Raw genomic sequence first — 27,649 nt, 5'->3', positions numbered from 1 at the left:
CTGCTGTCGTAATCGAACCTCGCTCATTTGCACCGGAGACGGTATGATTCACCACTCACCCATACTCGCATGCTGCCTTTCACCCTTTAGGTCGTAATTATGCCGTAGAGCAACAAATGTCGGCTAACTACAATCGATACTGATTCTATGAATAGAAACGAAAATCCTGAAATTGTCAAAGCCGAGATGGTCGAATGGTATACGACATTGCCTTTGCCTCATTTGTTCTCGTGTTCGATCCTCGCTTTGTGCAACCTTTAGGTTTCGTCATATATTTATGTAGTTCGAGGGTGCACAAGCGAGGATCGAACCCGGATCACCTGAACCGGAGGCAAAGTTTATACCATTCGGCCATCATGGTTGAAGGTTTTCGGCGTTTTATCTTAGGTATTTATTTCCACATAAGTGTATGAACGATAAATACGGTAAGAACCAGTTTCAGCGACACAGAAACTGGCCGAGTGGTCTGCGTAACAAAGATTTCGGGTACCCCAGACCGGAGTCCGCCGCAGACTCGGGATCGATCCCAAGTTGTTTCTGTTTTATGTGCTGATTTGTCAAATTATTGAAAATGAGGGCGAGAGCGGGGATCGAACACGGTACCACCGGTAAGAGAGTCGGTGTCTTTTTCCATTGGGCCATCCGTTCAGCGTGCGTTTGCAAAAATTATTGAAGGTGATGTGTACGCTTCTTGCAAACCGAATTTTTTTTTTTTTTTTTAGAGTGAAGTTTGCTCAGGTGCACCCCCAACCTCCACCCCTCCCCACGTCATGAACAACACCATCAGATACTTCTTTCTTGTATTTTTATTTTTTATTTTTAATTGTGATTACTTTCAATTCCCGCATCCACATCCTGGTAGTCAGCTATGTAACCTACTCAAGTACGAATCCAACGATTGTTTTATAAATTAACAGCTCACGAACAAATGGATCCTATTCCCATCCTGTATGTAGTTACTCCAGTCATCCACAGGAGGGCAGTATTGCATCGTATCTCAGTTGCTTCGCTTTGAAACTTTCATTACGACTTTGATTGACCACCCACACGGATTCTCGACGATTCTTCTTGTTTGTTGTTGAACTATTTCCTGGGCGGCTTTAATTATGTGCGTCTTATAACGGGACGCTTATTGTTTTATCACATTACTGAACAATTACAAAGGAGCCGAAACCCAGATATACAAACCTGAAACGTCACCCTTCCAGGGAATGCGCCGTCTGCTGGAGACACGTGGTACTGAACCCAAGCCACTCATTTTACGTGAACTTTCCCGATAACTTTTGAACTCAACGGCCGAGAGCAGTGTTTCTCACTCCTGGTCCTGGGGGCACACTATCCAGCCTGTTTTCCATGTCTCCGTATTCCATAGCAGGTGAGGATCATTATCAAGCTTCTCCAGAGCTTGCTGAGGAGCTGTCATTAGAATGACATGCGTTGGGAAAAACTACACCATACCCAGATAATTAAATATTTTTTATTTGCACAAAACCGAGATCAGAAAAAGATGAACACAGAACACTCGACGAAGAAAAAAAAGATAAGACAACATTTTGTCTGCTTTCAAAGAACAAATCAGTCTTGTGATTCATCAGTGCTCATCATCAGCAAGTTAAAGTTTTCACAGTTGGGAAAAGTTTTTTTTCACCCTGTCACCCTAAAACTGGTTCTCAAACTAGGGTTCACAAACTAAGTTTTTGTTTTTCTTAGAACGAAAAGCGTATTGTGAATAAATGTCCCCCAGCCACCCCCCACCCCCTTTTTTTTCCTCCCAATTTTGTTTTTATAGAATGTCTTTTCAAAAATAAACAATTTACTAGCTATTTTTGTTTTGGACTTTTTTTTTTTTAAGTTACAACTTACCTCAAATACATCTTTGACCTTATAAACATTTTTTTTTAATGTGAAAATTTTTTAGGTTTGTCATAATATTGAAACTTTTACTAAAAAAAAGAAAGAAGCTATTTTAACATTAAATATTTTTTTTTAAAATAGAAAATAAGTTCTTCTTTTCAAGGATTACTACATTTTATCCAGAAAATACATTTTTGTTGGATGTAAAGATTGCAACTTATTTTTTCTTGTCACGACGAATGCTTTCATTACTTTTTACAAAAATGTCCCACCCCACCCCCCAAAAAATACAAAAAATAAAACTTATTGTAACATTACGACTTCTGGAAATTAACTTTTGCATTCCGCTGGCATTTACGGGTTATGTTTAATTGACGTTCACGTTATGAGGAGGCCCTTGGACATATTCCTCCCCAGACCCTAAAAGTTTGAGAACCCCTCACATATCAGTCTTCCACAATAAAATTTTCTACAATAAAAATCAGTAGCTAAGCGAGAGTGAGTCTTTTGGCTCCATTCAACTGCATTTCGCTTTGGACTCCTGCAAGTTCAAAAAGTGACAATTTACGAACAAAACAAATCTACTTGTGTGTGAATATGAATTTGTGAAGGTGGTATATTTGAAAATACTTGAACTGTACTGTAAGTATGAAATTTGGATTACCTGTCATGTTTTCCCCCACACACAACAAACAAAAGCAGACGTCAAAAGCGCAATTGAAATCCACACTGATGCTAATTCAGCACCTTTTTTTTTTTTTTTTTTTGCTTGCCAGCGAGTACTGGTGCCGCCATGGCAACGATCCCTTCATACATCCGTCCAGAAAAGAAGGCAAGAAGTGGGGGAATCCTCCGTTTGTGGAGTTGTGCTTTTCTTTTTCATTTCATCGTCTGTCGCAGTCTGCTCAGCTTCCAGTTGTGGCTGCTAAACATCTGGCGGGGCTCAAATTTGAAGCTGACAAGAAAACATTTAAAAATAATTATTCTTTGTGTGAGATAAAGGGACTCTTGTGTGATTAAGGACTATATATATATATATATATATATATATATATATATATAAACATGACTTGACTAAATACAATAAATATCAATGTTGCCGTGATTATAAACCATTTGATGTGATTCTTTTGCGTGGCCACTAGAGGGAGCCTGCGTACCCCACGCCGATGTAATCTATTGGAAACGTACCGCGTGTCGTAGACGCCGGCCGTGCGGCACGTCTGCCCCGTGCACGACTGCAGCATCATGAGCCGATGGTTCATCTTCTCCAGGACTTCCTGGTCGATGGTCTTGGCGATGTTGGTGAGCTGGAAGGGGTCCGCCGTCAGGTTGTAGACCTCCACGAACACCTGCCGGCAGACGCTCCACTGTCATGCCGCCGAAGAAGAAGACGACGACGGAAAAAAAAAAAACACGGGTCGCTACCTCGTTGTCGTCAAACTCGCAGTACTGCAAGTTGGCCGAGGGTGCCACGGTGCGCACGCACGCGTACGTGTTGTTGTACGAGTCCTCGCACACGCAGTCTGGGAAACACTCCTGGATATGGGAAAAGAGCAAGTCCAAGTAATCACATTGAAGTCAAGGCACGAGTATGAAAATACTGCTTCAGCCTCCCAAAAAGACAATGACAATTTTTCACTATTCTTCACTTGCTTCAATCTTAAAAAATAAATAAATAAATAAATAAATAAAAATACAGATAATACAAATAATCTGTACTACTCTTGAGTAAAATAAAAATATGTCTTGCAAACAATGAGTGGACACGCCAGCATTGTTGGGAACTTTACTTAAAAAAAAAAAAAAAAAAAAAGTAATTAGCTATCGTTACTCATTACTTGCTTAAAAAAAATTGGTAATTGAATTACTTCAGAATAAAAGTAACTCATTAACAGGCAAAGTTACTATTTTCACTACAAAAAAATGTTTTATAGCAAATAATTTGGATTTTTAAAATGTATTATTATTATAATCATCATCATTATTATTATTATATTTTTATCCAAGGAATTTAACTAATTCAAACCCAAAAAACATATAAATACGTTTTTTAATACTTTGCCTTTCACTCCCAAAAATGTATTTATACGTTTTTTTATTTTTATTTTATTTTTTTTAAGTTAGAGCACACAGAAGGCTTTGATACGGCCTCTGGCATGAAGAGATCACTTAAAGCAATTGTAGTTATCACCAAAAACAGCCAGCAGGTGGCAGCAGAGTGTCAGAGATCAGCCAGGCCAATGTTGCAACAAGCTCTTTTTGACAGTGTTTTCACCAGGGATGTGAATAAGGATGAAACTTATTCTAATATGTATTCTATATTCTAATGCTAATTGCTGCAAAACGGAAACAGACACAAAAATCTATTTTTTCTGATGAAAGAAAAGACTCTACTCTTTCTTTTGGTAGGTTCCATGTTTTTATAGCAATATTCAGTGGGCCTTGCAAAATCAGTCAAAATCCAGTAAAACAACCGGGAGCGAAGGGGTTGCTTCCAGTGACGTGCAGTGAGCTCTAGGCTGGGGTAGGCAGGAAGTTGCATGCCTCCTCTGTATTGTTAGAAACAAAAATTACTTGACAAAAATGATTATGTTTTAAGCGCATTTTTTGCGCCGCCAACAAATTGGGATGAGCGAGGTTGGTGCCCTTCACCTCCCGTGAGTCAGCTCATCACTTCGCCACTCAGCTAAAACTCTGGGCCACCGTTGCAGTCGAGGACAATATTCGAACGCTAACTGATGTACGCAAATGTGGGCCTGCCCGTCGCGATAAACACAATAAAACAATAAAACCGGACAATTTCATTCATTAATAAAAACCTGTCCGGATGCCCGGAAAGGATGTATTAAAGTGGACATCTCCCTGTAAAACTGTCTAATTCCTTGCAAAATCAAGCTAGCAATAGCAATGTCAAACATCATGTCAAGTGAAACCATCCTCAAAGCCAGTATTTCCTTTTGTAGCTTTCTTTGTGAAAAGCACGAATAATTCTCTATCCCTTACATTGCTGTAGATGCGGTAGCTAAGACGTTGGTCTCCCATCCTTCAAAATATGACATTTTTCCTCAAAAGTAAGGCGTGAAAATAGTTTGATATTTTCCAGAATGGCGTCATCTTACCGCCGTAGTCTGCACTAAGTATGTTTTGAATTCACGAATGCACTGTGCGAACGTATGTTTGCATAGGAATAATACAGCTACTTAAAAAGGCTGCGTAGCAATCTGCCTATTTGCGTAAAAGGACTTTTCTACTGGGAAACTGACTACACGCGTGTGTGAACACACATTGCTATTCAGAAAGGGCTGCTGGAGGCATCGGAGGCGTGTGCCTTCAGCAGGAGAATTTTGCAGCATTTGCAGATGTTGTCACTTTCAAATCTATATAGGTAGTGTAGGCAAGGTGAATTGTGAAAATAATTTAAATCAATACAAGAAGCCAATTCATTTTCGTTTCATTTCAGCCTTGGTCAGGCAGTGTTGACCTTGCCTGCCCTGACCACACGTCACTGGTTGCTTCAGTGAAAATGGCGGCGAGTGAATGAGTTAAATTATGTCCAGGCTATATAAGGTGATTTCATTTTTGTTTTTTTTGTGAATATTTATGTCCCACAAATGCCTCACTCCATAATGACATTTCATATAATAATAGTAATTCATTAAATTTGTAAGTGCTTTTCAAGACACTCAATGACACTGTACAACAGTAAAAAAAAATAAAAATAAAAATAAAAAATTGTAACGCAACATTTCACATACATTAATGATAACGGTGTTTCAAATATGGCGGGAATAATGAGCTTGATGAGTCCGTTTCTAAAAAAAAGAACGGCGTCACCTAACGCCATTAGTTTAAACGCAGTTATTCCCAACCCTGCACGCAAGCATTGAAGAAAACAAACTTGTTACCGTCACGCCGGGGCCCAGCAGGGGGCAGGCGGGGTCGGAAACGTTTCTTCCTTCTCCTTCGTACTCCACCAGGATGTCGCTCCTCCAAGCGCTGCCGTTGACTTTCCCCTCCTGAAAGCCACAAGACCGAGTTGAAGCCGTCGGCCGACGTTACGGGGGGAAGGGGGCCGGGTCGAGGTTCACCAGAACGGGCAGGAAGGAGGCGCCGTCCATCTGCGTCTTGCTGATGTCGAGTCCCGCCATGTCCAGCATGGTCGGGCCCAGGTCCACGTTGGCCACCAGAAACTGGCAAAGTGCAACGTTTTCATTTCCTGCTCAGAAGAAGACGATGCTAACGAGCGAGCGTGTCAGTCACCTGGCTGGTCTGGCCACTTTTGATGTTTGGTCCTCGCACCATGAGAGGAACCCGGATGTCAAACTCGTACAGTTGACGCTTGTCCAGAGGGAGAGAAAATTGACCTGCAGGTAAACACGCACAACACTTGCTGTTACATTTACTACTTACTGTGCCGGAAACACAAGTCTTCGGTGTTGAAATTTCATATAACATATTATGACACGGATAGTAATTTTATTTCTCTCAAACTTTGACGTTAAAAACCCCCAAAACAAAACAAAACAAAAAACACATGATGTGTTGTATTAAAATACGTTAATCAGCTTTATTTAATATAATTGAGAGAGTAAGGCATTTTTGTAATGAAATGTACAGTAAAGGCCTTGAAAAACAAGTATAGTCAGACTAAAGAATTTTAAAGTAACGGATGATTTGTAGTAAGGTGTTTAAGTATCAGCTTTTTAGAAAAAAACAAAATAAAAAAATAAGACATTTAAAAATACAATGTGTAGTAAAGTAAGACATTAAAAAAACAAGTATAGTCAGATAAAAAATTTTAAAGTAACGCAGAATTTGTAGTAAAATGTTTAAAGGGATACTTTACTTATTTAGCCATTTTTGACAGTCAAACATGAATATTTTGCCTATAATAAATTTGATATTTTTATTATTTTTCATGTACAATTAAAAACACATTTTGCAACTTACTGTCGACTGAAAATGAAATCACAAGGGCTCAAGTAACCAATCACAGCTCAGCTTGTGAATGTCACATGACCAAACCTAGAAAACAGGTGAGCTATGATTGGTTACCTGAGCCCCTGTGATGTCATTTTCAGTCGACAGCAAGTTGCAAAATGTGTTTTTAAAGGTACTAATTGTATGTTAAAAAATAATGAAAGTATCAAATTAATTATAGACAAAATATGAACTTTTTATTGCTATAATGGGCTAATTAAGTGAAGTACCCCTTTAAGTATCAGCATTTTTTTTTAAATAACATAAAATAAGGCATTTAAAAATGCCATGTGTCGCAAATTAAGACATAAAAAAAACAAGTATAGTCAGACTGCAAAAATAATGTATACAAAGGGATTTAAAAAAAATGTATGATGTATAATTAAAGACCTTAGGTGTTTTTTATAACGTGTAGAGCAAGGCTTTTATTTTTTTTTAATGATTGCAAAGTCAAACTAAAACTCTTACAAGATTTTTTTTGACTGAGTAAGGCATTTTTTAAAATGCCAGATAGTAAGTCACTTAAAAAAACATGTATAGTCAGACAAAAAATGACACAATGGCCTTTTTAAAAGACATGATAGCATTTAAAAAATATGTAAAGTAAGGCTTTAAAAAAATGGTGTAGTCAGACAAAAAGATGATACGATGTAATTATTTATTTATTTAGTATTATTTAATGTCAAGTTCATTCACATACATGTATTGTTGGACCTAATAGTGAAAACAATACATGATGGCTTCTATTAACTACATGATTTGAAAAATTGCATGATGACATTTTTAATGGCATGCATAGCTTTACAGTTACTTACACATCGAAACCACAAAGCCGTTTTTTGTTGTTGTTGTTTTGTGTGTGTTGTTGTTGGTTACCCGTGTGATATCCGTTATCAGACGTAAAGAAGACGTAAGTGTTGTCCAGTTCTCCTCTGGCCTCCAAGCTGCTCACGATCTTCTCCACCAGATCGTCCACGGACAGCAGCGTCTGCCATCTACACTCAAAAAGCGCAGCGTTACACACGCCGGCGCCCGCGGCGGCCATGCGAGACACTCGGCGGCGGATGCAAACCGTTTCTTGAAGGCGGCGTCCAGGAAGCCGACGGACGAGTTGCTCATGGGAGTCTTGGCCTGTCGGATCAGCCAATGTTTGTCCTGCGGCGCACATCACAGCAACCTCGTTTACAGACATCCTCAACGGGCTGTAGGCTCCACCCCACCCGACCTCGACCGACCTTGCCATGGACGTTGAAGTTAGGATCTCTGGGCGCCTTGGTGCTGTTGAAGCGGCCCTGGTACTGAGGGGCCGCCGTCCACGGTGAATGGGGGGCCGGCGTGGACACCATCATGAAGAAGGGCTGGTGACTGGATTTGGACTGCAGGAAGTTTACAGACATGTTGGCCTGCAACGCACACAAGCGTCATCACAAAATTATGCTTCGTTCACATCACTGTTACTCATTTCATTCCGAATGACATCATAGGGTCAAAAATTAGCATTGTAGTAAGGCCAAAATGGTTCACATCCAACGGTTAGGAGCAGAAACATTTTAACATGAGTTTTTGAAGGAAAAAAATTTTCACAGCAATTTTTTCAATTAACAAAATGCTTTTATAACACAATACATCAGTTTATATTTGATAAAAATGTAGAAAATAAATAATATTTATTCACTTTTTTTCATTTACAAATTGCTAAATTTAAATGCAACTTGATAGCATGTATCACACAGTAATTTAAAAATCTTTCAAAATGTAAAAAAAAAAAAAAAAAAAAGAGAGTATAATAAAAAACACAATTTAATGTGAAATATTACAAAATATCAAAAGTTGCATTTTTTTTTTAGAGAAATTTAACAAAAATGTGTCTGTAATGATCATTTAAAATGGTTACAATGGTTACAAGTTACAATATGACAAAATGTACTACTTATTCTATCTAAAAAAAAGTTGATTTTTACAAGATATAAAACATTTAAAAAAATGAATTTAAAAAGTTTAAGGAAATTTAAAATATTTCACTATTTTAACGTGAGTATGATAAATATGCTCTTTTTTTTTTATTTAAAATTGTAAAATATTTAAATGTTACAACATATCACTACCGTACTTAAGTTAAATGACCGTTAAAGATATTAATGTTAATACTTAAAAATATTTTTAAATGTAAAAAATAGTAACGAATGTGTCACTATTATTTAAAATGGTCAAATTTGAATGTGACAAATATAACACTTGTTGAATGTTTCAAAATATGACACAACCTTTTAAACTAGACTAAACTAAGTGCAATTTCTAGAAATTACTTGGGAAAGCTGAATGCTAATAACTGAATGCTAAGCTGAATTCTCATGAAATAAATTGAAGGATAATTTATGTGAATATTACAAAGTAATTAACTAGTAATTACTAATTACTACTAGTAGTAGTAGTAAGAGTAGTAGTAATAGTAGTATTACTAGTAACTAGTACTTACTAGTAGAAGTAGTAGTAATAGTTGTAGTAGTATTATTAGTAACTAGTAATTACTAATAATAGTAGTGAATCTGTCATTAAACATTAAATTGAATGCAATAAATGTGTCACTATTATTTAAAATGGTCAAATTTGAATGTGACAAGTATAACACTTGTTGAATGTTTCAAAATATGACACAACCTTTTAAACTAGAAGACTAAGTGCAATTTCTAGAAATTACGTGGGAAAGCTGAATGCTAATAACTGAATGCTAAGCTGAATTCTCATGAAATAAATTGAAGGATAACTTATGTGAATATTACAAAGTAATTAACTAGTAATTACTAATTACTAGCAGTAGTAGTAGTAAGAGTAATAGTAATAGTAGTATTACTAGTAACTAGTACTTACTAGTAGAAGTAGTAGTAATAGTTGTAGTAGTAGTAGTAACTAGTAATTACTAATAATAGTAGTGAATCTGTCATTAAACATTAAATTGAATGCAATAAATGTGTCACTATTATTTAAAATGGGCAAATTTGAATGTGACAAGTATAACACTTGTTGAATGTTTCAAAATATGACACAACCTTTTGAACTAGAAGACTAAGTGCAATTTCTAGAAATTACGTGGGAAAGCTGAATGCTAATAACTGAATGCTACGCTGAATTCTCATGAAATAAATTGAAGGATAATTTATGTGAATATTACAAAGTAATTAACTAGTAATCACTAATTACTACTAGTAGTAGTAGTAGTAGTAAGAATAGTAGTAAGAGTAATATTACTAGTAACTAGTACTTACTAGTAGAAATAGTAGTAATAGTTGTAATATTATTAGTAACTAGTAATTACTAATAATAGTGGTGAATCTGTCATTAAACATTAAATTGAATGCAATAAATATAACGTGTTAATCAAATGATAATGAAAGATAAATTGTGTGAAAATTACAAATGTAGTTGAATCACAAATGAATAGTTGAAATGCAACCAGCGTAAGGTGGGATTCGAACCCTCGTCTCCTGTTTACTGGTCCCAGGTCCGCTTCAGTAGTCTCCCCATTGAGCTACAGAGGACTTGCTGTCATCATTGAAGTGTCGTAAAATGTCACTGAGGGACGTCTCGCCGAATGCCAGCGTGAATGTGTCATTGAACATTAAAGTGAATGCATTAAATATGTGTGTTAAACGAATGATCATGAAAGATAAATTGTGTGAAAATTGTGTGAAAAGCTTTCAAACCTGATGGGGACACACGTTTAAATCAATTCAGTGAAATTATAATGCATTTTCGGTTATGATAGTTGGTATACATTTATATCCCTTCATGCATATATTTGCAACGTATAGTCGGAGGTGGAATTCGATACCGCAAACTCCTGGTTACTGGACAAAGCACTTAACCACTAGTCCACCCAGCCACAGAAAAAGCTTTGAATATGTCAGTATATACCAAAATTACTATAAATAAACTTACTTATGCTAAATGTTTTAACATTGTCAGTGTATGTTCTTTTAGTAAATTTTGTAACCTACTTTTGTTTTCTTTTCGTTGCTCTAAATGTTAACTACTGTGTTTGTTGATGTTTATGTGTTGTCTTTCCTTGTGTAAAGCACATTGATGCTTTCAGCATTCCCATTTCCCACAATAATAAAAAATATAGACAACATATGTGGGAATGCTTTCAGCTTTCCCACAATGACATTACATTCAAAATGTCACACTATTTGTTGAATTAAAAAGATTTGAAAGTCACAAATGTTGAATGTTAAGGACATGGGCATGTAAGAAGTGATGTCACCATTTACCAGCACGTCAGTCAGGTAATCTTTGCTGTAGTCGGCCCCGTGTTCCTGAGCTTTGCCGTTGACTGACAGCGTGTAGTTGTAGTACTTGGAATTCTTCTCCTGGAGGGGAAAACACATGTTAGGAGTAGCTACACTACTCACAAAAATGTCAAGCGATATTGGGCTTTTCAGCGCAATTTCTGAAGGAGATCTATGTAGCTTCCAGGCGGAGATTTTGCGTTGAAATATTTGAGTAGCGCATGTCCGTGTGAATATTTTCCTTACCAGTCCGACCCAGTAGGTCCAGCCGAGAGGAACGTGCTCCACTCCGCCAGCCTCCTTGTGGCCGTACTGCGACACAAAGCATTCGCGTGCGTATTCATGCGAAGGGAAATGATGGCGAAGGGGGAAATAAATGGTGACCCTCACCTGGTTGAGGTACTTCCCCGCAAAGAAGGTCTGGTAACCGGCAAGGTTCTTGAGCATAGCGGGAAAGGTGTGCGCCTCCTGACTCTTCTGCCAGGCCACGCTGCTGCAGTTGCCCTCCAGCGTGTTGTTGGTGACGTGGTGGTTGTGAGGGTATTTGCCTGTCAAGATGCTAGCGCGGCTGGGACAACACAGTGGACTGGCAACAAACTGGCAAAAAGCAGGAAAGGGTTTGGATTTTTTTTTTTTTTGTCATATGAACAGTATGTTGCGATAAAAGCGCTTACTGCGTTTGTGAACGAGATGCCGGCGTCACCGATGAGCTTTTTGGTCTTGTTGAGTGGTGTCTGAGGAGAAACACAAAACGTGCAAACTAGTCACTGAACAGCTAAATATTCAATTAAACAGCACCAGAAGGAAGCAGTGAGCATTTTTCCTGGCATGTGAGTGAGAGTGAGCAATCAGTAAGCTTCACTTGACTTTCGTTGTCACTTGCCAGAGTAAATCATGTATGCACAAACAAACAAATGCTTATTCATTATTACAAGATGTCATTGGTATGTATTTGGACTCAATCTGCTTAATGCTTAAAACGACTCATTACGTCAAATCCTTTCATTTGTTGGGGAAGTGTTTGACCATGCAGTTTGTCGAATTTAATAGTTAAAAGTATAGATTTGTAGTATTGAATCACTGAATTGCCTTGTAGTATGCGAATATTTATTGAATTATTCCCATAGATTTTCCACGTACAATGTACAAAGATGTCTGACTATTTCTAAGAAGAAAGGGAACTGATTTAGGGCTGCATGTATGATTGTATGACGTTTTGTTACATACGTTATATACTAATTTGCTGTGTTTATGTATGTGTTAACGGCCGCTCGACATAATTCCTTACCATAAAAAAAAAAAAAAAAAAAAAAAAAAAAAAAAAAAAAAAAAAGAAAAAAAAAAATTCCTTACCATGCCCCCCATGGAGATGTCCAAGTCATCGGTGAGGATCAGAACGATGTTCGGGCTCCGGTACGATTTGGCAGAAACAACGTTGTCACCCATCTGGCTGCTCGCGATAGTGACGCAGATGAAGAGACACTTGAACCACGAACGAGACATTTTCGCCTTGTGAATCTTCGAGATTGGCGGCACAGAGTGCAACCGCGACGTGAAAAACACGTCCGATGTGTTCTATTGAAAATAAACGAACAAGCAGGTCAGCGACATGAATGTTTACAGCGGCCTTTCACTTCCGCATTTACTGGTCACGCGGTGTGTGGCTACGGAAGCCTAGCTTATCCATAATGTAACAAAATATTGCGTTTGGTATTAATTACCTAGAAAGAATTTGATAAACCAACATTTTATTTACAGTAAGAATGTACAATAAGGTGTTTAAAAAAATGACATGATATATAGACATTTTGAAATAACATGGATAATATTGCATAAAAAGACGAGGACAAAAAGAAAAGAAAAGAAAAAAAGACAAGGCTTAATGTATAGTGGGCATTATTTTAAATCACGTGAAGCTTTTTGAGATTTAATATTTATTTTTGCATACTCGGCTGAACTACAATTCTGATGACAATTTAGCTTCATACAACCTCATGTGTATTGTAGGCTAATTCAGATGTGCTGTTATTTTGTGCCTTGTGACGTGTCAAAGTCGAATCCAATCCTGCAGTATCCATTTCTGTCACATGACATTGAAAATGGAAGCTTACCAGTTTGTTTTCATTCACCAGCGCTACAAGGAAAAACACGCAAAGTACAAATATTGAATAGGTTTTATTGAGGTGCAGCTGTGTACAGAGAAAATGAGCAAGAGGTCGGGGGTCACTGGACTTTGGGGGGCACCCACTCATGGATCTTCTGACGCGTGGTGGAGTAGGGCACGTACTGTTGTGAGGAGCCGCTCACGTTGAACTGGTGCACTTCGGCCAAGAACTTTTTGGGCTCGGGCGGGTGCGTGGTGGGGGGGTCGTCTGTCATGCAATGGAGCCAGCGATGCCTGAGAGGGAGGGAGGAAAACTCGATTTACAACATTATGACACCACAAGAAGCTGAAAAATAAATTAAACAGGAAGCCATGATGCACAAGTCTTCACATTATTGCAGTATGTTATTTCTGTATGTTTTTATATGGTACAATACAGTAAATGATTAATATTATTGTAGCATCATTCCAAAAGTCACCTTCTGTGTTTCAGAATCAAATGTATGTCTGTATATTATACTGCCCTCTGGTGGCCAAAGCACACACACTCAAATGAATACATTACAATGTTACTATCATTGCCAAAGTAATTTTTGAGTTTTAAGGGGGGGAGATCAGCAAGCACAAAATATATTTCATTGATATTTTCAAAGTAAGTCAACCTTGACTAAGGCATTTATGCTGTTTGCTACGATATTTAAATAATTTTTTATTGGCCTAACAGCGAATTACCCAAATCATTTTAAAACTTTTTCTGATTTTTTATTTTTTTTTTACACCAGGGACAGTAAGTTAAAAATGTTAGAAAAACCATCACAACATATCTAACATTTTTAATTTCACATTTCCTTTAAAAGTGGAAAAAATCCGTTTGTTTGCTTTGAGTGTTCCATGACATCAGTTTTTTTTTTTTTTTTTTTTTTTATCAAAGCTGCGGCTATTTTGCCATGACCGACAACTCTCCCAGCAGCACCATTTTGCCATGAACAGCTCTGGTTTGTCAATCGCCAGACCAAGTCATGCGCCGGGTGTGGTTCCTGCCTCGCTTCAACCCTTTCTGTGTCTTCTTCTCACAAAGTTCAGTTTGTTTTGCCACTAAAGATAGGCTGTTGTTAACCATGACGCCATGAACTAGTACGCATCCGCTGGCACAGAATTTGTACTTGTAGTTTTTACACGATTCAGGGCACGAGCGTAATGTGGCAATTTGCCTGTCACGGCAAAATATCCACTTGTAAAATTAAAACAGACACCAATTTATCTTTTATTTTGTTGCCTATATATATATATATATATACATACATATATATATATATTTATTATGTATTTATTTTTTTGCTTAAATTATTTACTAAATGCTTGCATTAAAAAAAAAATGTAAGGAGTACCATTCGGCGGGGACCATGCTGCCATCCACCTCCCACAAAGTGTTCTTTCCATTCATCTCTGTGGTGTAAATCACCCAGCGATGACGCCCTGGATGCATGTTGGGCGCAAGAGAGATTACTGCCGGTGTTGTCAAACTTCTTGGATCCAGGGACCCCAGTTAGAGAACCAAATTGATCAAATAACACTAAAACAACTTCACCACGACGTAATTTTTCACATTAAATGCTCACGTTCTTACCAAAGAAGTAGTTCTTGTTGTCCTCGTAATATTTGTTGCCATATTTGTCCATACCCACCAGAGCCCCTGTCTTCACATCGTTTACCCTGTCACATACAAACGTTAAAATGTAATCAAATCGTTCATTAATTCGACCATTCTGGGGAATGAAACGACAGAGAAACCAGTGCAAGATTCATGACTTTTGTGTAAAAAACTGGGCTAGCTAGCAACACGCTAACTTAGCTTGGTAACGTTCACGCATCTACAGTCGGCGTTAATAACAGTATTTAGTTGACAGTCGTCCAAAATAACAACGTCCAAATAACTACTCTAATTCACCTCAAGAATTGGAGAAGAAACCCCCGGACACCGCCATGACCTCCTAGTTGTCCCAAAGCCCTTCGGACTATATTGACGTATTGGGCCATCTTGAGACGGAAGTATTTGTGGGACGGAACGAGCGTTACAAGTGGATGTGGCCCGGCTAGCAACAAGCACACCTAATCGCATTCCCTTTTCCATTATGAGAGAGACTTCTATCACCAAAGCTGCATTTTACTTATAAAGAATGATTGCGTAGTTATGATTTTCTGTAGGAGATTCTACCTACACACATTTTATATTACAAAAGAGTCCATGTTAATGTACAGCACAGGCAATACGTTTTTTCTGTATGGATATGTGACGTCACTGACGTAAAAAAAATAATCACACCAAGCCAAATATATATTTAGTTTATTAAAAAACTGTTGCCTGACAGTTTCTGATTGTTTTGTAGGAGACTCTACCTCCACGCTGTTGATATTTAAAAAAATAGTCATTGTTAATATACAATCACAAGCAAACGCATACTGTACTTCCAAGACCATGAACAAGTTAATATCAGGAAGACAATAAGGAATGAGCATTACAATGATAACGTGGGGCAGAAAGTTGTGTTTGAAACCGTTCAGGCAGTGGGAAAATGATCCAATTTTGTCAAATAGGAGACAACGGTGGTATAAACTGCTAAAACAATGGGGCAAAGACCAGTATCTTTTATTGTTTCATTTGTATTAAAAAAAAATAATAAATTTTTAATTTAGTGCAACCACATAACTTTTTTCCCCCTCCCATTTAAACAAAGTTAGAAACTCAGCAAATCCTGACTACAAAAGAGTGGCCTGCTTCATACATTATAAATATCAGCTCGAGGCTTCTGTTAAAAAAAAAAAAAAAAAAAAGTCTATGTCGCTCTGTCATATACACAAGATTACTCATGTGTCACTTCAAAGGCTGAAGAGTCGACATACTGAAGCGTATGAAAAAGAGTTTCAATGATGTATTTCCAGTTTTGTCCAGGACACGGTTTGACTCACGATCTATGGCAGTTACTAAGGGAGTATTAAAATCAAAGAATGACATCTCTAAACTGGAAAGATTAATATCAGCATCTTCCTGATACTGATTGTAACGCACAACCTGTCACTTATTGTAAATGAACGCGAGTGTTTTACGAGTCAGTCAACCTGCTTGGATTTCACATCAGCTCATTTTCCTTCATTTCATGCAACAAGGATCCCTACCAGCGCATTCCTGGTGCGAAACTGTCCACTTCCACACACATTCTTTGGAATTTGAGCCACAATTGCAGCATTAGACAGAAAATGAGAAGAGAAAGCTCCCAGTTCTTTTCAAAAAGGGGGGCAAGGCTGTCCCAATCGGTGTCCCATCTCCTACTAGAAGCAGCATGCCTTCCTGCCTCATTACTGCTCGAGGATCATGGCCTCCTGAAAAGCTTCAATCCACCTAAAATGGAAGGTAACCATTTCAAAATGTGTTTCATATCGAGTGTCAATGAGGCACAATTTTACCTCTGTGCGGTGGGGATGTCGTCGGCTTTGAAGATGTAGAAGAGCGTGTTTTTATGGTACAATTTGAATTGAAGCTTCTGTGCCGGCCCGTTTTTCTCCTCCCGCAGGAAGAAGCCGAGCAGCGGCTGGCTCTCCAGTGCCGCCACATCCTGCCGGGAGAAGGACAACAAAGTGGAGTAGACGGCGATGAAGCTGAAAACACGACGGTGGCGGGCGGTTTACCTCGCTGGCGGCATACGTGTACAACACTTTGTTCTTGATGACAAACCACAAGCGCTTCCACTGCTTCTTGTTGCCCTTGGACCTGTTCAAGTAGCCGCTCATGGACGAGTTTTCCGTGTTGGCCGATACCTGGGGAGAGAGCCGAATGGGTTACGCCACTGCTGTGATGTTTCGGATCTCACCTCACCACTCTCTCACTTGCCTCTTTTAACGCGGCCGGAATTTTTTTGTGCTTCCTAGTAAAGGAGAATGCTCCGGATTTGATGGGAGAGACAGACGACGAGGCGCGGCGGTCACCTGAGGAAAAAAAAAAAAAAAAAAAGACAACGCCGTCGAAAGATAAGTCGTGGTTTTCCAAGGTTGTTTTTTTAATGTTATATTTATGCTTGTATCTGTCACTGAATTGGACTATATTTTATTATTAGGCTTTAAAGGCTAGATACAGAATGAAAACAAATGTGAACATTTTCTTTGCACGTTTTGGCATTTAGCTGGTAAGGCTGTTATATGTGAGTATATGTGTAAATTCTTAGTTTGTTTCAATGGCAGTGGTGTTCAAACTATGGCCCAGGGGCCAATTGTGGCCCGTCACCCCCTTTTAAGCGGCCCACGGAATATACTAAAAATTATATCTGCTACTAATAAATGTTTTCTTCATACTGTCGAGTGTGTTTAAATGTGCAAAGATGCAAATTAACCAATTTATTTACATTTAAACAAGTAACATTTCTTTTCATAACAGTGTGCTGTAGGGATGTAACGATATCCAAATATCACGATACGATATTATCACGATATTGTGGGGGAGGATTGGGATATTTAAAAAAGGTCACAATATTGTAAAAAAAATACTAAAAACAGCACAATATTATGCTTTTGTACATAACAGCAATGCATATAAACTACATTCGATCTCTAATAACGCTTCATATTGAGGCACTTACTCGCTAATGCAAGCCCACATTAAGTTCCTCCACATATTGACTTGCTTCACAAGCATATTACAATCCCCTTCATCTGACAATTAATGTGGATTTGAAACACAGAAGGGCCAAGACATCTCTAATGAAAATGAAACTGGACTAAAAAAAAAAAAAAAAAAAAAATAGCCACCAGAGGGTGCTAACTGCACAAATGGAAATCAGCCTGACTTTTTTTTTTTTAACAGATGTGTAGATTTTAAATATCGTGAACATGGCGATGACAATATTGTGGCAGTTTTAATATCACGATTATCACAATATTGCCGGTATTGTTACATCCTTACTGTGCTGAAGATTTTTTCCAAACAAAAATAAGTTCCTATTAAGAATTTTTGAAAGCTGTTAAGGTATCAGTTAAAAAAAAAAATCTAAACAATATACAAAAAGTAAAAAATGTCAACGTAAGACCTAGCATCGGGCAATTTTCGAAGAAAAAAAGTTTGGACACCCCTGTACTATGAGTTCAAGAATGCTCATTAGCATAGCATGTTTGAGTCGGTAAAGCATTTCTAGTTGTTGAATTGTATTATTCTTCACCATAGCTGTTAGGTGTTTTCAAAGGTGGTCAAGGCATATCTTAGTTATCTAGAAACTTACTGTTCACATTAATTGAACAGCATTTTTATTACATTTATGAAAGACCTGACTTATTGCATTGTGTAAACAACACTAAAATAAGCAAAAGTGAAATGTAAAAATGTAAGTGAAAAAACAAAACATAATCCATTCCTGTTTTTGTGGCATCTATTCTATTCACATGTACTCACTGCTCTCCTGCAATTTGGCAAAGCAGTGGTCACACACGCGTGCCGGCTGGTTCTTCAAGTACTCCAGGTAGTACTTGTTGGCCGAGCAGGTCTGGCACACCACCTGTCGGTCGGAAGACAAGATGAGAGCCCGTCAGCAGGCAGTCGAGACCACAAAATGTTCAGATGTGTTGGTCACCTTCCCGCAGGCGCGACAGTGATGGCGCCGCCAGGTGAGGGTGAACTCGCAGGTGCAGATCATGCACATGGTGGCCCTCAGGTCGGGGATCCAGATGGGAGCTTTGGAGCCCAGGGGGGCGCCGCCGTCCAGCACGCCGTCGGCCTGCGCGGGGACGCGAATGGAGTCAGGAGCTTTGAAAAACGGAAGCACGGAGACGGACAGAGCGTCACCTCCTCTTGACTGCGGCTCGAGATGAAGCTGATCTTCTTCTTGGCGTGGTCATCGATGGCTGTGGCGATGGCCTCCAGCCACTCGTCTCGCTCTGTCGCCGAACTGGAGGCAGGAAAGCAGGAAGCTACAATAAATGCAAGCATCTCTACACATATTTAGTTAAGGTTTATTTACTGTTTACACGAGGGCTGTGCAATTAATACAAATTCAATTTCAATTATTACACTCCAAAAAAAGAAAAGATTCATACTAATTTTTGAGTTGTTTAAATTTATACATTTGCACCTTTTTTACATTTTAAAATAACTAATTTAATTTAATAAAAAAAATAACTTGCATAATTATAGTGTTTTAACAAGTTTTATTTGTCTCAATATTATTTATGCTTAAACATATTCTTATTTTGTACCAAAAAATAAATGATCGTCCTAATCATGATTTCAATTATTACCAAAAAAAAACGGGATTACTATTTTCATAATTGAGCAGCCCTAGTTTACACTACTATATTTTTTAAATTTACTATTTATTCAATGTTCCACACACAAGCAAAAGCTCTTTGACCAAAAAACAAAAATAAATAAATAAACAGCATACCTAAACAGAAAAACAAACAAACAGAAACAGAATTGAGAGGAGGAGAACTTGATTATTGAATCTAGATTAAGTTCGGAGTCTGTATAAGTATGTAAATAAATACCCAATCAATCTCCTATAATTGAATAAAATAAACTTTGATAGCACACAGTTCAGACAAAGTCAGGTCTTACGTTAGAAAGAAAAATAGTCCATTTCATCCAAGTTTCATTAAAGATATAAATTTTACATCTTAATGCTTTGACTGCCAAACGTTATCCAAAAAACAACCCCAACAGCGACAGCCAATTTTGAGCATCTTAACTCATCTTTCAAGGCAAACAGAATATTGTGTGCTATGACTACAAAAACATGGTGGGTACCATGATCACATTCCATTCTTCATTAGAAAAAAAAAAGTACGTTTCTACCTTATTCCGTTCTTCAGCAATCACCATTTGAAAATAGGTCATTTGAGTGACATTGAGAAAAAATGGAAAAGCTAAGGAGAAAACAAGCTTTTTGTGAAAAGATATATTTTCTGCACAACAGTGACTTTGACACTAATATTTTTTGTTTAGTGACGCTCTGTGCATTAGATTTAATGTGACAAAGGCTTTGATCATTCACGGCATCCTTGAAAACGTTCTATTTTATCATATCAGTTATGTATCATTGTAATTTGCTACACATGAGTTCATTGAAAAGCGATACACTGCTGCCAACTACTGGCCGTAGTGGCTGTTTTTGGATTCGCCCACTCCATTCACAAAAGGAGTGCTGCACAAGATGTTGCACGGCCCATTGAGGGGAAAAAACCCCCCCCGTAGTAAACGCCATTTAACGTTTATGGCGGCATTCATTGTGATTTTAGTATACGTTATTAACCGTTTTTGGTGGTAAAAAGAGTTAATGTAGCTGAAACTCTCTCCATAACATATATACTATATCACACTATAATCTTTATGATGATTTTTATACTATGAAAGTACTTGACATCTAACCTTGCAGACAGGATGAAGGAGCGCTCCACACTCTCAATGTTCAGCTCGTTTTGGTAGGCCTCCTGGCTGGGCTTGCTCACCTGTCGGAAGGCGCGCAGCGTAGCGCAGCGTAACGAGTTACAATGACAAGTGGCAAGTCCCCATTTGTCGTCTCACCTTCATGCCAGCGAGGGACAGCACGCAGTTGAGTTTGTACTGGGCCGACTGGACGGGGGTGGTGTACATGAGCACGTCGTTGAACTGTACGCATAGAAAAGATGAAGTGAAGACGAGAAGGAAAACGTTGCAGGAAGATGAGAGAAACGAGTTTGCGGCTCACCAAGAAGAACATCCGCGGCTGCATGACCTTCCTGGAGAGCTTCATGAGCGTGCCCTCCTTCAGGAACACCTGCGGGAACCCGTCGAGAGTGAACTCTCTCTCTTGTCGCCATCGGGGAGGAAGTGAGGCTCTTACCCTGCCTGGCTGAACGATCTCTTGGTGGCCATTCAGACTGTACTGGATCTGCATCAGCTTCTGAAAGTTATCCTAGAGAAAAACAACAAATACATGATGGAGATGAGAAGGGAGAGTGAAAAGTCGGGAATGGAATGGCGTCTCACCCCTTGTTTCATGATGTCGTTGGCGTGGTTGGCGACTTCCTTCACGATGCTTAGGGCCGCTACATGCATAAAAAAGTTTGAATAAAGACACATTCCTTATGGAGGTTGCCTCATTTAAATTTTTTTTTTTTAAATCTCACCTTCTGTGTCCTTGTAGTCCTCAGAGTCCCGAGGCAGATTCTTCAAATAATCTAGGTAAGGTCAGAGAGGTGACATTCTTGTTGCTGTCCACTAGGTGTCAGGATATCACAGAATAAACTAATTTGACTTCACCCACATGGATTCTGGCCCTCTAAGTGCCTTCTTCTTCTATTTTTTTAAATTTGTGATGTGATCTTGGCAGCTTTAATGATGCAACATATTATGATGACAAGCAAAATTACAAACGGACCGAAACCCGAACACTAACCTCCCATCCAGGGAGTGCGCCCTCTGCTGGGGACATGTGCTACTGCATCCATCCCACTGATTTCTATTTGGAGGACCTCATTGGAACATAACTATTGAACCTAATGACCTAGACCACGACGACTCCTCCATTTTCAGAGGCCCTGAACATGCTTCTGTGGCTCTATGACCCTCTGTTTACCCAGAACGGACATCAAAATGGCCATTACGACTACTTTGTCAGTTTAGTTAGCTCCGCCACAACTGGCTGAGTGTTGAACGTTTGTAATTTTCAATGTTCTCCATAACGTGTTCAAAACAATAACTGTGACGTCATAAGATGGTGCATCATTAAATTAATTTTGTTTAAAAAAAAGTTGTTAAAACCATTTTGTAATAAATAGTGCTGTCAAAGTTCAAGCTTGAACTTTGACAGGCCTAGTAATAAATAAATGAAAAAGAAGGCGCGTGGAATCCGTGAATGCCGGGTTTAGAGCCACCCCATGTTTAGCCACGCCTCCAACTGCTCTTTGCAGCCAGGGTTACTCGAAAATTTGTGCTCATTTGGTTTTAAAAAGTGATAGATCAGCCAGGCCATTTGAGAATGAGGTTATTTTTGTATATATTTTTTTTGTCCGTGTTATTTTTTCTGAAACTTCCTGTTTCTGTTGTGTATCTGAGTGAAGCAAAAATGCTGATGGGTGAATGTGAGCATCTGCATTTATTTTTAAAACACTGTTTCTGTGACTACTGGAAAATTCTAGACATAAATGATTGAGCAATAATAAATGAAATATCCTACCCTCCCGAGTCCCCATTTTACTATCTGTGCACTGATTGGTCATTATGTGCAAATAACCATGAAAATGTAAAAATCTTGCAATGGTAGAAAGAATGATCTAAGAATAAATGTTGATATTACAAATGCGGCATTTTTGCCCACGCCTGTGCTAGAGAATGAGTAGCCACCTGTGAGCAGCAGCTGGTACTGAGGGATCCTCTGGACAGGCTTCAGCAGGTAGTGCTTGAGGGCAAGGCTGGCACATCTGGCACTCATCTGCACCGAGACAACATGCCTGATGGAAACGCTCCGCCGGTTTGCCGTCTGGCAGGAAACATCTCGTTACCTCAAACTCTCGCACCACGGCGGCGAAGGGTGGGTTTTTCCGGCACTGCTCGTCCAAAAGTGCCACGTTGTTGTCGAACTGGCGAATATACGTGGAGTACATCTTCAGATACGGGCCCTTCTGCACAAAGATGTCCGCCAGGCGCTGGTGCTCACTCCTGCGGACGCACAAGAAGGAGATGGCGGAATGTCACATGAGGGGTGTCAATTCCAGTGGGAGCGAGCACGTAGGGAGGACCAAAACTGACAAAATTAAAAATAAATAAATGAAGAAAAGTGAAAATAAAAACGGATATAAAAATAGAATTAAAAAATTAAATACAAAAAATAAACAAATCATAATGTAAACAAATATATATACATCCATAAATAAATAAAAATTAAGACAAAAATGAAAAACGAGGTTCAGAAAATAAATATAAAAATGTCGCAATACAAAAGAAATTATATAAGGTGTTAATTTGTGGAATAATTTTGGTCCTGACATAAAAAGACGCAAGTCAATTGCTTAGTTAAAAAAAAAATGTTTAAAAGAAAAGTTCAAGAGCATGATCTAAAAAATCAGACATGAGCTAGTAAAATTGCAGAAATTTAATTTTTTTTAAACATACCAGTATGACTCTAATGAAAATTGTATATGTGAGTATGATGATGTATTATTATTGTGTATGCCGATGAATTTCATGTACATATGCTATTGGCAAATGTACGTATGTGTCAAAGTGCAGTTGTATACATGAGGAGGATTACACTTTTTTTTTTTTTTTATTGAAATGTATTGATTTATTGTATTAATAATGAAATAAGTCAAAAGATACAAAGAATAAGGGGTTGGACTAGATACGTTTTCAACTTCGTCCTACTCCCTTTGAAAATGTAAACTATCACTAATTGTTGCATAAGTTTCTTCTTTTAATTTTTTTATCTGCTACTTGTTTATGTTTATATGTTCAATAAACAAACAACCAATAAATAGAATTAAATATCAATTAATGAATAAAAGCGCTCTGATCTCACATTTGTTTATTAAACCCTTTTGTACTGGTATTTATTTCCACTTTTTTCATATTTATTTTTACTTTTATAGTTGTTTTTATTTACATTTAAATTTATTTTTTGAAGTTCATTTTTTAATTATATTTTTTATATCCACTTTTATTTGTATTCATTCATCTATTTATTTCGAATGTTGTCTGTTTTGGTCCTCCATAAGCACGTACCAGTGCGCCACCCTCTCCTCCAGCTCCCTCAGCAGGTCCTTGTTGAGCTGGTAGAGCTGAGGCAGGTAATAGAGGACCTGGCTGAGGACGCGCTCGTCCACCACCGGCTTGCCGTTCTGACGAGTCGCCTTGGCAACGGCGTCCCGAAAGTCCTGAACGCAGAAATGTGGTCTCAGTTGGGCACGTACAAACACGACACACCCACACAAGGTTGAGTCAGCGGCTTTGGACAAGGCCGTGTGCCAACGCACACATCCACCTGGAAGGAAGCAGCTAGGATACGGACACACGCGCCGACTAAATGTTTTCACTTCTCACCAATTCAAACAGTACTATGTATTTTATTTTGAAATGTTTTTGTCATGCTATTAGCTAAATATTGATTGTAAACTTTGTCGGTGATGTACTTGGAGCAACTATGTATAGCATTCATGGTTATCTAATAATTGTGGTGGTATTACGGTGGTAATTGTGCACCATGTGATCATCTTATTATGTAATATGATCTTACTTTGTCGACACACCCACGCATGCACACACAGGGATGCTTGGCCAGAAACTTAAAAACATTCAAGTCGCACATCAGCTGGGTGGCTCGCCACAAGAATGTGCGCAGTCCACACACGCAAAGAATTATATCGGCGTGTGTGCGTGGAGGTCATCTCCGTGGCAGGAGGAAGCAGCTGCTGCGTCCGCGGGCAGAAAAGAATGCGAGCTGACCCGATTTCTTGGATATATGACCCCCCCACACCGGTTCCCAGCCACGGGATGGCACAACTCCCATCGCCAGGGGTCATGTGACACTTACGATGTGAAGAAGCTTGAGGACATCCACGAACCTGCAAACGGCAGAAAAAAGGGTGAAAATAAGTTGTCACATCATTTTTAAAAGGACAGGTTTTAAAAGGTGGGCAGTAATGTACTACATTTACTCAATTACATTGACCTAAGTAACTTTTCAGGTAAAATCGCACTTGTCAGAGTACTTTTTTTAAAAAAAACTATTTTTGTTTGGGTTTGTCAGAGAGACTTTTGTCACATGACTGTGTCTGACCCCATTTTTAACCGATCAAGCGGAGAGCTTGTCACCGTCGTGGGCACCACTCACACTTTCTCCGAGCTCATGATCTCCTGGGCGATGTGGGCCACCTTCTTGTGCTTGGTCTCGTCCTCCAACTATGAGAGACAGAGAGAGAGAGCGAAAGAGTGAGCAGGCCCCCCCATCAGCCGCCATTTTGTTATCGGTGATGTCACTGTCAAGTTGTTGGCATGAGCCATTTGTGAACACGTTATCTCCATGTGGCAGCAGTCGTGATGGGAGCCAAAGTGCTTAGTTGACACCATCATTTTTATGCATACTGCCTGTATCGCGGCACTGGTCTTGCTCTCACAGTTGGCTTTTAAAATGGTTGGATGGGTCAGGATATACGAAGACCAGAAAGAAAGTGAAATACCTTAAATGGCTTATTTTAATAATAATAAAATAATTCCATTTCATGTTTTTTTTTTTTATTATTTATAATTTTTTATTTAGAATTATTTAATTAAAGTTTTAGTCTTCTTATTATTTACAGTAAATGCACTTTAAAAAATGTAATAATTAAATAAAATGTTAGGGATATTTGACAGCATTTTATTTTATTTTTTTTTTAAATCAGACCTGTACGCAACTCTTGTCTTGAGGAGTCACCAATAAATACCAAGTACCAATACCATTTTGATACATAAAATTCCCATAAGAAAACAAAAACTGATCATTTTAAAGAATCCCAATACAGCATATTTTCCTTGAAATTGCATGAAATTAATAACAATTTTGCCCTGCAATTGGCTGGCAACCAGTTCAGGGTGTACCCCGCCTACTGCCCAAAACCAGCTGAGATAGGCTCCAGCATCCCCGCGACCCTTGTGAGGAATAAGCGGCCAAGAAAATGGATGGGTGGATAGTAACAATTTTCTATTCTTCTATTTTCTACTTCCTGAAATAAGATCAGGTATCAGCCAGATACTGATACCATGTATTGGTACTCGCCCATCCCTAGTTAAGGGTATACTGTATGTGAAATTCATTTTACTATGTTTATACTGGATTTCCAATGGATAAATTGCAAATTTATATTTTTTTGGTAAGTGTTTTAATTAATTTATTTCTGTTAATTAAAATCATTTTGATTACTTTATTATAATTCATCAAATTAAGTGAATAAAAAAGTGGCTATGTTAAATTATTTTACCATTTCATTTTATTGTTTACTTACCAATTATTTCAGAAATAAAATAGAAAATGTTAAATGCACTTATACAGTATGTAATGTATGTAACATTTACAATAAATAAACCAATTACATAATTTAATATATATATATATATATATATACACTGTATAATGTTATCCATCCATCCATCCATTTCCTTGACTGCTTATTCCTCACAAGGGTCGTGGGGCTGGGGGTTGCTGGAACCTATCTCAGCTGGCTCTGGGCAGTAAGCGGGGGGACACCCTGGACTGGTTGCCAGCCAATCGCAGGGATAAATGTTATTTTACTAATATTTGTAATTATTTACAATACTTAAATCAAACAACTATTTATTAAGATAAATAATAACAGTTGATGAAAAAAAAGTATGAATTCTGGTGTGTACTGTATGTAGCCGTAAAGTCCCACCACACAAGCAAGCGTTTCCCAGTAAATCATAGCATTTTGACCTCGCCTGTTTGAACGCACCCCAACAAAAACATGCCCTTTTTGGAACGTGCCGTCAGAGGTTGATGCGCTCACCTGTCTGTCCGCCTCGTCCACGTGCTCCTTGCTGGAGGACGAGCTGTTGTCCTCCTCGTCCCAACTGTGGGCGTCCTCGTCCTCCTCCTCCGAGTGGACGTCCCTCCTCGGCCAGTCGCTGCTCCACAAAGACAGGAGATGTGCAGAATTAGTTAGGAAAATAGTCATGCTATTCAAATTGCTTGCTATAATGTTTTGAAGTGTTTGTTAATGATTGAGAATTAGGTGAAAGTTTGCTGAGTGAGTGCAAGCTCAGACATGTGTCAGCGTCCAATGTTTTCTTCATGAGCGCAACTTCACTGAAGTGCGAGTGTTCTCGGCTCTCCTCCTGGCGGAACGCCCGAAGATAATGTGTTCTGAATAAACATTCAAACTCATGTTAAGTAATGTCAAGTGACTCAGATGAACACAAAATAAATAGATTAAATCGATATGTAATTGATTATCAAATTAATCAACTGTTTTAATAATCAAGTAATCTTTTGGAGCCATTTTTAAATTTCAAATTGTCCAAATCCTCTGATTTCAGCATATCAACAGTAATTGTTCACTGATTTCTGTAGTCCTTCATGAAAGAAGACTGATTATCTTCTGTCCATCCATCCATTTTCTTAACCGCTTGCTCCTCACATGGGTCGCGTGGGGGTGCTGTGGCCTATCCCAGCTGGCTTTGGGCAGTAGTACACCCTGTACTGGTTGCCAGCCAATCGCAAGGCAGGTTATCTTGCGTGTTTAACCAAAATAAGACATTTGCAAGCATTTGCAAAATTCTACAAATATTCGATAGTGACAGCACAATTCAAAGTCATGTTAAGTGACTCGGATTATCACAAAATAAAGCTTATATTTCAAGATGGCTTTGCCTAGCCCCCCCCCCCTATTTTCGCTTAAACTCAAAGAGAAG

General features: G+C 38.5%; 3 protein-coding genes across 3 annotated transcripts in view; all 3 read right to left on the bottom strand.

The window, feature by feature from the left end:
- Positions 1–1,461: 1,461 nt before the first annotated feature.
- gnsa (glucosamine (N-acetyl)-6-sulfatase a) lies at positions 1,462–12,853 on the bottom strand. The gene is made up of 14 exons (XM_077499652.1): positions 12,477–12,853; positions 11,798–11,857; positions 11,514–11,720; positions 11,370–11,435; positions 11,106–11,204; positions 8,073–8,240; positions 7,910–7,992; positions 7,714–7,832; positions 6,118–6,221; positions 5,946–6,047; positions 5,763–5,873; positions 3,283–3,393; positions 3,046–3,206; positions 1,462–2,809 (listed from the first exon to the last, which is right to left on the bottom strand). The coding sequence occupies exons 1-14, from the start codon at positions 12,624–12,626 to the stop codon at positions 2,734–2,736; spliced, it is 1,617 nt and encodes a 538-aa protein (XP_077355778.1). The 5' UTR covers positions 12,627–12,853; the 3' UTR covers positions 1,462–2,733.
- A 426-nt stretch (positions 12,854–13,279) lies between these two features.
- On the bottom strand, positions 13,280–15,340 carry ndufa12 (NADH:ubiquinone oxidoreductase subunit A12). The gene is made up of 4 exons (XM_077499653.1): positions 15,176–15,340; positions 14,855–14,940; positions 14,616–14,703; positions 13,280–13,521 (listed from the first exon to the last, which is right to left on the bottom strand). Exons 1-4 carry the CDS (start codon positions 15,262–15,264, stop codon positions 13,347–13,349), a joined length of 438 nt encoding a protein of 145 aa, XP_077355779.1. The 5' UTR covers positions 15,265–15,340; the 3' UTR covers positions 13,280–13,346.
- Positions 15,341–15,554: 214 nt separating this feature from the next.
- The window catches only part of LOC144003586 (FYVE, RhoGEF and PH domain-containing protein 6-like), a 17,006-nt gene continuing 4,911 nt past the window's right edge, over positions 15,555–27,649 (bottom strand). Inside the window, exons 3-21 of the mRNA XM_077499997.1 lie at positions 26,746–26,863; positions 25,074–25,141; positions 24,774–24,804; positions 23,966–24,117; positions 22,747–22,903; positions 22,589–22,676; positions 21,373–21,423; positions 21,233–21,291; positions 21,087–21,158; positions 20,952–21,020; positions 20,789–20,872; positions 20,633–20,712; positions 19,052–19,154; positions 18,840–18,983; positions 18,662–18,764; positions 17,114–17,208; positions 16,912–17,040; positions 16,690–16,838; positions 15,555–16,624 (exon numbers count right to left, since the gene is read on the bottom strand). Coding sequence (XP_077356123.1) covers positions 16,582–16,624; positions 16,690–16,838; positions 16,912–17,040; positions 17,114–17,208; positions 18,662–18,764; positions 18,840–18,983; positions 19,052–19,154; positions 20,633–20,712; positions 20,789–20,872; positions 20,952–21,020; positions 21,087–21,158; positions 21,233–21,291; positions 21,373–21,423; positions 22,589–22,676; positions 22,747–22,903; positions 23,966–24,117; positions 24,774–24,804; positions 25,074–25,141; positions 26,746–26,863 — 1,795 coding nt within the window. The 3' untranslated portion in view covers positions 15,555–16,581. The remainder of the gene's footprint in view (positions 16,625–16,689; positions 16,839–16,911; positions 17,041–17,113; positions 17,209–18,661; positions 18,765–18,839; positions 18,984–19,051; positions 19,155–20,632; positions 20,713–20,788; positions 20,873–20,951; positions 21,021–21,086; positions 21,159–21,232; positions 21,292–21,372; positions 21,424–22,588; positions 22,677–22,746; positions 22,904–23,965; positions 24,118–24,773; positions 24,805–25,073; positions 25,142–26,745; positions 26,864–27,649) is intronic.

Source organism: Festucalex cinctus, chromosome 16, assembly GCF_051991245.1.
Source record: "Festucalex cinctus isolate MCC-2025b chromosome 16, RoL_Fcin_1.0, whole genome shotgun sequence".
Classification (NCBI taxonomy): Eukaryota; Metazoa; Chordata; class Actinopteri; order Syngnathiformes; family Syngnathidae; genus Festucalex; species Festucalex cinctus.
The sequence above is the reverse complement of the archived record's forward strand: the minus strand, read 5'-3'. Positions and strand labels throughout refer to the sequence as shown.